The sequence below is a fragment of the Nannospalax galili genome, unplaced genomic scaffold (genome assembly GCF_000622305.1).
Source record: "Nannospalax galili isolate Female #2095 unplaced genomic scaffold, S.galili_v1.0 scaffold24, whole genome shotgun sequence".
In the NCBI taxonomy this organism is placed as follows: domain Eukaryota; kingdom Metazoa; phylum Chordata; class Mammalia; order Rodentia; family Spalacidae; genus Nannospalax; species Nannospalax galili.
Genome location: NW_008352654.1, coordinates 2118833 through 2128741, shown reverse-complemented (window position 1 = coordinate 2128741; position 9909 = coordinate 2118833). Strand labels below are relative to the sequence as shown.

The following is a 9909-nucleotide window of genomic DNA, read 5'->3' as shown; positions in this document are numbered from 1 at the left end:
TTTAGGTTTTTCATATTAACTCAAGTTTTTCTTTGTTCTTTTAAAGGAAGCTTTCACTGTCTACAAATTGCATTGAAAAAATTGCCAACCTGAATGGCTTAAGTAAGTGATCCACGGTAACAAATGGTTCTTGGATTTTCTAGTTAGTCAAATAAAAATTCCAGAGACAGTATGTAATTCTAGACGCTGGCACCTGTTTTAACCACAGTAATTGTCAGATGACAGAGACTATATGTTAACCACATTTCTTAAGTTTGGTTGTCTAAAGAAAATTAGAGATAGTATGAAACCTGAATATTTTAAAGGTCTTCCAAATCTTTTATAGTTAGAATTGAGATGACCTTTACAGTCATATTTGTCATATGTGTATTTCAAACCTGCCGCATTTAAATTTTCATCCTCACCATCCCTGTAGTTCCTAGGCTCTTTATTCTCATTTATAGCATCACCACCCTCACACTTGCCCTTGCTTCTCAGTCTTTAATTAGTTTTCAATGGCTGGTTCAACAGAAATGTATTCTCTCAGTTTAGAAGTTAGTTGGAAGTTTGAAATTAGTTTCACTGAGCCAAAACTCAAGCCTCTCTCTGAGGCTTCAAGAGAGAATTTTTCTCTTGCTTGTTCCTTTTTGAAACAGGGTTTCCCTGTAGCCAAAGCTGGCATGGAACTCACTAGATAGACCGGGCTGGCCTCCATCACTCAGAGAGCCACCAGCCTCTGCCTCCCAAGTGCTGAGATTAAAGGTGTGAGCCAACATGCCTGTAGCGTACCTGTTCCATTTTCTGGCTGCTGCCACATTCCTTGGCTTTGATCACATATGCCAATTTCTGCTTTTGTAATCAAATTGCCCTCTGTTCTGTTTGTATGAAATCTCTGCCTCCCTCACATGGGCTTGCATTTAGAACACACCAGATATTGAGGATAATTTCCCATCCCAAGATCTTTAGTCATATCGACAAAATACTTTTCTGCCAAACAAAGTAATATTCACAGGTTCTAGGGATTAGAGTACAGGTATCTTTTGGGGAGCCATTACTTAGTCTACCATATTCTCTTTTTTAAGTCTTGTTAATTCTACTTTTTGAAGGACCACTCAAATGATATATGATTTTTCCATTTTCAAAGTTATAACTTTAATTTAGAATCTCATTAGCTTCCCCTTAAATCATGCTTTTCAAACATGCTTTTCATGTTCTGCAGAAAAACTACATTTGAATCTATTAAACATTCACATGATCATACATATCAAATGTATAGATATATATGCAAACTGAGATAGTTTGCAAAACAATATGTACCCTTGTAGCATAGGTTCTAGTGTGTTTGTGTGTGTGTGTGTGTGTGTGTGTGTGTGTGGTCCAGAGGACAGCCTTATGTGTCATTATTTGGGAGCTTTTGCTGGCCTGGGCCTTGCCAAGTAGGCTAGACTGGCTGATCAGCAAGGCCCAGGGGTTGCCCCTTTACTTTCTAGCACTGGGATTCCAAATGTATACCACTGGGCCTGGCTTTTTTTCATCGATTTTGGGAGTCAAACTTTCATATATTTGGGCCCTCATGCTAGCACTGAGTTATCTTCCTAGCCAATAATACCCCAAACTGATTTCACAACCTGTTAAAGAATCATGACCCATATAGTATGAAAAGCACTGCCTTATGACTTTTCTAACAACCTTCTAATTAATCTTTTCTCTGTCTTTCTGTTCTTCAATTGGCCATCATTACTGATACCAGAGTTCTCATTATGAAAATGTCATTTTTGTAACATTCCCCTAGATCAAAGGCCTTTTAATGTCAACTTTTGCCGAATAAAGACCCAATGCCTGAAGTTGCAGTCAAAGTCATCTAAAAGCTTGCACTACCCTAGTCATACTCAAACATACCATTCTTTTTCATTGAATATAGCCTCTTCCTCTCATACATACAAGAAAAAAAATCCTATAAGAAATTAAGATTAAGGATGCACTAGGTGTGGTGGTATATGCCTTTAGTCCCAGCATTCAGGAGGCAGAGGACAGATGGATCTCTGTGAGATTGAGGCCAGTCTGGTCTACAGAATGAGTTCTAGACCAACTGGACCCACAGGGAGACCATGTATCAAAAAAGAAAGAATGCCACATTTGAATGTCATCTCCCCTCTAGATCTTCCCTAATCTCCACCTTTATGATCACTACTTCTTTGAGAATATTTATAAGACTCTACCTTGGATTATAATAATTATCTACTAATGTAGTTACTGTAAGATTGAGTTAACATAGAGAATTGTGTATGGCATGTACAAAATGCTCAGTAACGCTAGGTGCTAGGCATGGCAGCATATACCTGTAATTCCAGTTACTTGGGAGGCTGTGAAAGGATGATCAACTTTGAGGTCAGCATGAGCAACCTTGTGGGAACCTGTCTCAAAAATAAAAACTTTTAAAAGTCGAGGAGGGCTGAAGCTGGTATAGTATCTCATGTCTAATCTCAGCACTTGGGAGACTGAGGTGGAAGGATAACTGCAAGTTCAAGGCTAGCCTAGGCTACATAATGAGTTCCAGATCAGCCTGCACTATAGAGTTGAGACCATGTCTTAGAAAAAAACAAAGGGTGGGAATGGGGTGAAGCTAGAGAGACAGCTTAGTGGTTAAGAGCACTGACTGCTGTTACAGAAGACCTAGGTTTAATTCCCAGCACCCACATGGCAGCTCACAACCATCCATAGCTCCAGTTCCAGGGGATCCAGTACCCTCTTCTGACTTCCATAGGCATTGTACGGCACAGGTGCACTCACATACATGTAGACATACACTCATACACATAAAATAAAAATAAATAATAAAAAATATTTTAAAGGGAGGCAGTAGAGGGGTTGGTGATGAAGTTCAGTGGTAGAATTCTTGCCTGACACGCATAGGGCCCTGAGCTCAATCCCCAGAACTGAAAAAATAATTCAGTGAATATTAGTTACTCTGATAGTTGGGAACATGTTCTATTCTTAGAGAATGCCTTGAAAGTAGGTATCACACTTAGTAATCTTTCATCTTCAGGTTAGACTTTTCACCACCATAACAAATACCCGAGAGAAACAATGTAGGAAAGGGTTTCTTTGGTTCATGTTTCTGAGGTTTCAGTCAGAGGTCAGCTGGATTTTTGTTTTGGGCCTGAAGCAAAGTGGGTCATGGCAGAATGTCATGTCAGAGGAGAGCTGATTGTTCTTCCAGCTGTGATAGCTGGGAAACAGGGCTAGGAAGGGCCAGGAGCAAGAGTATGCCCCCATTCACCTACTTCCTCCTGTCACTCCCAATAATGCCATCATATTACAGGTCCATCAAGGGGTTAATATGTTAATGAAGTCAGAGTCCTCACCATCCAGTTGCTTTCCCAAAGCTCTACCTCTGAATACTGGTACATTGGGAACCATGCCTTCAACACACAAGCCTTTCGAGGGGACATCTCATATCCTAACCATAACATCTATTCCAGTCCCACTCTGCCTCCAATGCCTGTAAGAGTTGATCAGTACTTATTCAGTGCTGGAGATAAGTGTTCACTATTATTAGAGTTGTGCCTTAAATGGTGACTTTATTTTTTCTTTTCTTCTTTTTTTTCTGACTCATTAAATAATTTAGGATATTGGGGTGGGGAGGCGTTCTCTGCCTTGGTTTCACTGTAATTGAAGTAACTCAGTGAAAATGGGTGACCTTCTACAGAAGATTGGGTATAGTCTAACTTCAGTCAATTAGTAGTAATTCTCAGGAAAATTACATTATGAAGAATTTTAGAAACTCAGTGGAAAAAGATGTCCTGATCACTATTGATGCCTTTTGTAGACATGGTATTCAAGAATATAGATTTTGCTGTATGTGTTTCATCTCACTTGAGTTCTGTGTGTAACAAAGAGTCCTTCCACAGTCCACAGTACAGAAGCACATTTTGTCTAAGAAATGAAAAGAAGCCACCTAGTCCATATAGAGTTGGACTTACAACTCCAGCTCCTCTTCTACTGTTTCATCCCAAACATGATAATCATATATTTTAAGCTCTGATGAGAGGATCTGAAATACATAAATAATTTTATTTAGCAGGTGACATAGGGCAGAATAAGCCTAAGGACAACTTACTGTACCCAAATTGTGACTGGAAAACTACAGGACCTGACTGTATTTAAAATCATATCTGAAAAGCTGAATAATGTGAATGTTAATAATCTCAGAATTAAGATTAGAAAAATTTTTTTGGTGTTTTTGAGACAGGGTCTCCCTATAGCCCTAGCTGACCTGGAGCTCACTATGTAGACCAGGCTGGGCTCGATCTCACAGCCTCTGCCTCTGCCTCTGCCTCCCTGGTGCTGAAATTAAAGGTGTGTGCCACCATGCCCAGAAAAATTAGAAAATTTTTCATTTCCTTATAGATTTAGTATAGTATGTACTTTACTCTTTCTTATTACAAGTAAACATGAAACTTTAAAATACTTATTTTTGCTTTGTTTTGAAAAAGGGTCTTGTGTAGTGGAGAGACTGGCCTTAAACTCACTGTCTTTTTTCATTAGTCTCCTAAGTGCTGAGATTATAAATGTACTCTACCACACTTGGCTTGATAATACTGTTTGGATTTCCATCATGACCATGTGTGAAGAAAACAATAAGGTTTTCCTTCTAGTCGTGTCTTAATTATACTGCAGATAAATATGAAAAAATATATAATTGTGTCATGTTATAATGGAATTAATTTTGTATCATAATTTGCCAGTTTCCATGTACAGCTATAAATAAGATCCTTTGGGACTCAAGTGATGGTTCCATAGTTAAGAGCATGTACTGTGCCTCTAGAGGACCTGAGTTCAGTTCTCAGCAACCACATCAGGTGCTCACAACCGCCTGGAACTCCAGCTCCTGGGGATTTGAGGTCTCTGGCTTCCATAAGCACCTGCATTTACATGCGCAGACACACACACATACACATAATAAATTAAATAAATAAATAAAATAAAATCTTTAAAATATGATCTTTTGAACCAATTATTGCTGTTTACTTGTGCATTTTTTAAAAAAAGAGTCTTACGAGGCTGGGGTGATAGCTTAGCTGGTAAAGGACTACTACATAGTATGAAGACCCATGTTCGGTCCCCAGTAGCCATGTAAGAAGCCAGGCATAGCAGTGGTGCACACCTGTAATCTAAGCCCTGGAGAACAGAGATAAGATGGGAGGATTCCTGGAGCTTGCTGGGTAGTCAGTCTAGCTAATCAGTGAGCTCCAGGTTCAGTGAGAGACCCTGTCTCAAAAAATAAGGTGGAGAACAATTGAGGATATTGACTTCTGACTTCTCTATGCACATGCATACACAAACATGTACACACACACATGGTGTTTTATATATTAAGTTCAATATTATCTTTGAGAGAACTGCATATATTTGTCATCCACAAGGATCTTAGACCTTAATTGGTCAGTCAACAATTTTTTAATGTTTATGTGTGTGTGCCTGAGTGTATGTTTGTGTACCATGTGAATTCAGGAACCCTTGGAAGTTAGAAGAGGTCTTTGGAGCCCCTGAAACTAGAGATAAAAACAGTTATGAGCTGCCATGTGGATGCTGGAAACCAAACCTAGGTCCTGTGCTCTCCAACCCCCTCAATCAACAGTTTTTAAAAAATTTTTTATTTTGTTTTATTTTATGTGTATGGATATTTTTCCTGCAGTATGTAAGTGCACCTGTGTCTTGCAATGCCTGCAGAGTCCAGAAGAAGATCTTGGATCCCCGGGAACTGGTTATGGATGATCGTTAGCCACCGTGTGGGTACTGGGAACTAAATCCACTGAGCCATCTCTGCAGCCCCCTTAATCAGCAATTTTGACATGAATTTCTTTCCCATTTTTAAACATTTTTTTTATTAATTATGTATATGTATGGGTGTTTGTATATGGGTTTGTACACATACATGTGGGTACTTACCATCTGCTGAGTCCAGAAAAGGGCATAGGATCCCCTGGAGCTGGAGTTACAATTGTGAGCTGCCCAGTGTGGGCGCTTGGAACTGAACCCACATCCTCTGCAAGAGCAGCCAGTGTTCTTAACTGCTGAGCCCTGTCTTCAGCCCCCCTTGGTAATTTCTTGACTCCCCTCTTCCATATCCCCTGACAGGCCTATTTTTTCCTAATTCCATGTTACTTATTACTACTTTCATTACTACTTTCATTGTCTCAGTTCAGTTAGCTTCTTGAGTTTTAGGAACATTTCTGATATGGTTGTTGCTTTGCATTTGACGTTCTCTGACTGTCTTACTTCCTTTGGGTCTTAGAAGTCACTTTCTGTCTAGATTGTCAGCTGCTGCCAGCCCCTGACATTTCATTGCTTTTGTCTTCTTTTCTCCCTCACACTTGCCACTATCTAATACACTGATTATCAGCCCAGTGTTCCTTCATGATAGCAGGAATTTTGTCTGTATTATTCATTATAAGACTACAGTTACTTATTGTTCCTGGCATCTGGTAAATGTTTGATAACTGTGTTAAATTAATTAATTTTGAATAAGTTCATTTTCTTTTGTTTTTTGAGACAGGGTCTTCCTGTAGCCCTTGCTGGCCTGGAGCTTGCTCTGTAGACCAGGCTGACCTCAATCTCATAGAGATCCACCTGCCTCTGCCTCCCAAATGCTGGAATGAACACCCTGCTTTGAATAAATTCTTCTTATTTGTGGTCCTAAGGATCAAACCTAGGACCTTATACATACTAGGCAATTATATCATCATTATGTTACACCCTGGACCCTGAATAAGTTTTTGAAATGACAAAAAAAGAGAAAATAATAAATTTTTGTTTTCTAGAAGCTCTAAAGAATAGTTATATGTTTTTTTTCAGTTTTCATAAATTTTTATCTATATGGGGTTCATTAGTTTGCTGAAATTGCCAAAGCAAAGTTCTACAGACTGAGTGGCTTAAACTGTAGAAATTTGTTTTTCATAGTTCTGGAGTCTAGAGGTTTTAGCACAGTTAATATCCTCAGCCACTCTTCTTGGCTTATAGATAGCTCTTGGCTTCTCTCTCTGTCTTCATATAGTTTTCACCATGTACCTATCTGTGTCCTTAATTTCCTATTCTTTTTTTCTTTTTGGTCTTTTTTTGAGACAGGGTCTCCCTGTAGCCCCAGCTGGCCTGGACCTCACTATGTAGACCAGGCTGGCCTTGAACTCACAGAGATCTGCCTGCCTCTGCCTCCCAAGTGCTGGGATTAAAGGCATGCACCACCATGCCTGGCAATTTCCTATTCTTATAAGGATATGAGTCATACTGGATTAGGGCTTGCCCATATAACTCACAGACCTCTTTACAAGCTGTATTTCTGAATACAGTCACACCAGAAGATACTGGAGGTTAAGTCTTAAACATAAGAATTTTGATGAGGACAAATGCAAATGTGTCTAATTATGGCTGCTACTGATCAAATATAGCTAGTAAGGCTTGAAATGTGACTGGTGTGACTGAGAAAGTAAAATTTTGACTTAATATGTAACAATGATATATTTTCCACGTTTTATCTGCATTATAAGTAAGATACCACTAGAAGGGAAAAATTGCTGTGTCCCTCATACGTGATCATAATAGCCTTTAACATGGCTCTTATTTCAATAGCGAAATCATTTTACATGAATTAGATGACTCTTAAAATACACTATTCTGAAGGTCAGTGTTTCTCATAAGAGAAATATTTGTTAAATACATATAAACCAAAGTTATATGTGTTTGATATTTGTTATTATGTACTTAACCATCATTAGGCATTTTACTGAATGTTTTAATTATCTCATTTAATTCTTATATTCTTTTAAAATTTTTATTTTTTTTAATGTGTACGAGTGTTTTGCCTGCATGCATGCAAGTGCACCACATGTGTATAGTGCCTTGGAGGCCAGAAGAGGGGTGGGATCTCCTAGAACTAGAGTTACAGACTGTCGTTAGCTGCCATATGGGTGCTAAGTAATGAACTTGGGTCCTCTGAAAGAGTAGCCAGTGCTGTTCACCACTGAACCATCACTCTAACCCCATAATTCTTATATTTGTGTGTGTGTGTGTGTGTGTGTGTGTGTGTGTACGTACGTACACGTGTGTGTGCCGCATCATGGGTGTGGAGGTCAGAAGACAAATTGTAGGATGTGGTTCTTCCACCGTGTAGATTCTGGGCCTCAAACTCAGGCCATCAGACTTGGCAGCAGGTGCCTACCAGCTGAGTCATCTTGCTAACCCGAGTGCCTACTTTTACAATATAGCCTTTTTATTCACTATGTAGAGATATTTATTTATAAATACTTTTTAAATATGTTTATACATGCGTGTCTGAGTGGGGATATGTGCATGTGAGTTCAAGTACTCACAGGTCCATTGGATCTCCTAGAGCTATCGTTACAGGCAGTTATGAGCCACCAGACATGGGTCTTGAGAACCAAACTAAGGTTCTCTACAAGAGCAGTATGAACTTTTAACCATTGAGCCATCTCTGCAGCCCCTGAAGATACTTGTTTTATAAAAACTTATTAAAACTTTATTATACTAGATTTATAATAGTTTTGTAATATGTTTCTCATAAACAAAAACGCTTTCTTTCCACTACAGAAAACTTGAGGATATTGTCTTTAGGAAGAAACAACATAAAGAACTTAAATGGACTGGTAGGTGGCTGTTTATTACTTTAAAAAAATTGTTTTTTAATTTTTTTTTTTTTTTGGTCTTTTTGAGACAGGGTCTCTCTGTAGCCCCAGCTGCCTGAAACTCACTATGTAGACCAGGCTAGACTCATTCTCACAGAGATCCACCTGCCTCTGCCTCCCAAGGGCTGGGATCAAAGGCATGTGCCACCATGCCCAGATTTTATTACTTTTTAAAGAAGCACACTTTTCTTATATAAATGTCCATAGAAACTCTGTAAGTAAAAAAGCAAATATAAAATATGCCTATAAACCACTGACAAACACTGCTAACATTTTGCTTTACCTCTTTATTTTTTTCTACACTTCAATGAATATATAAAGTGAAATTTTATTATACATACTGTTTTGTATCTCATTTATTTATTCATTTTGGTCTTTTAAAAAAATTATATTTTTTTATTTTATGTGTATTCATGTATTGCCTCCATGTAGGTAAGTGCAACCATGTCGTGCAATGCTCATGGAGGTCAGAAGAGGCTGTCAGATCCCCTGAGACTGGAGTTACAAACAGTTGTTAGCTGCGATATGGATTCTGGGATTTGAACCCGGGGCTGCAAGAACAACCATTGTTCTTAACCGCTGAGCCATCTCTCCAGCCCCCATTTTGGTCTTTTTTAAATACTTTATTATTTTTATGTGTATTGCCTTCATGTATGTGAGTGCACCCATGTTGTGCAATGCCACGGCAGTCAGAAGAGGGTTTCTGATTCCCCTGGAACTGGAGTTAAGGATGGTTCATAGCCGCCATGTGGGTGCTGGGAATCAAACCCAGGGCCTCTGCAAGAGCAGTCAGTGCTCTTAACTGCTGAACCATCTCTCCAGCCTCATCTATGGTTTTTAAAAGTTTACACATCTAGGACGGGGAGATGGCTCTGTGGGTAAAGTGCCTGGTGTTCAAACATGAGGACCATAGTTCATATCCCCAGAATCCAAGTTAAAAAGCAGGGCGTGGCAGCGCATTTATAATTCCATCACTGGGAAGTAAAGACAGGAGGATTCTGTGGGTTTGCTGGCCAGTAGGCCTAAGCCAGTTGGTGAACTGCATGTTCAGTGAAAGAGCCAGTCTCAAAAACTAGGTGGAGCCGGGCATGTTGGTGAGTGCCTTAAATCCCAGCCCTTGGGAGGCAGAGGCAGGTGGATCTCTTGTGAGACTGAGGCCACCCTGGTTCACATTGTGATTTCCAGGCTAGCTGGGACTAGGGAGACCCTGTCAAATTAAATAAATAAA

The 9909-nt window shown here is 39.3% G+C and overlaps 1 protein-coding gene across 2 annotated transcripts in view; it reads left to right on the top strand.

Annotated features, from left to right (window-relative positions):
* The window catches only part of Dnal1 (dynein axonemal light chain 1), a 35198-nt gene that overhangs the window by 14799 nt on the left and 10490 nt on the right, over positions 1 to 9909 (top strand). For both annotated transcript variants that reach the window (XM_008849772.3, XM_008849771.3), the window contains exons 4-5: positions 47 to 102; positions 8587 to 8642. In XM_008849772.3, coding sequence (XP_008847994.1) covers positions 47 to 102; positions 8587 to 8642 — 112 coding nt within the window. The remainder of the gene's footprint in view (positions 1 to 46; positions 103 to 8586; positions 8643 to 9909) is intronic.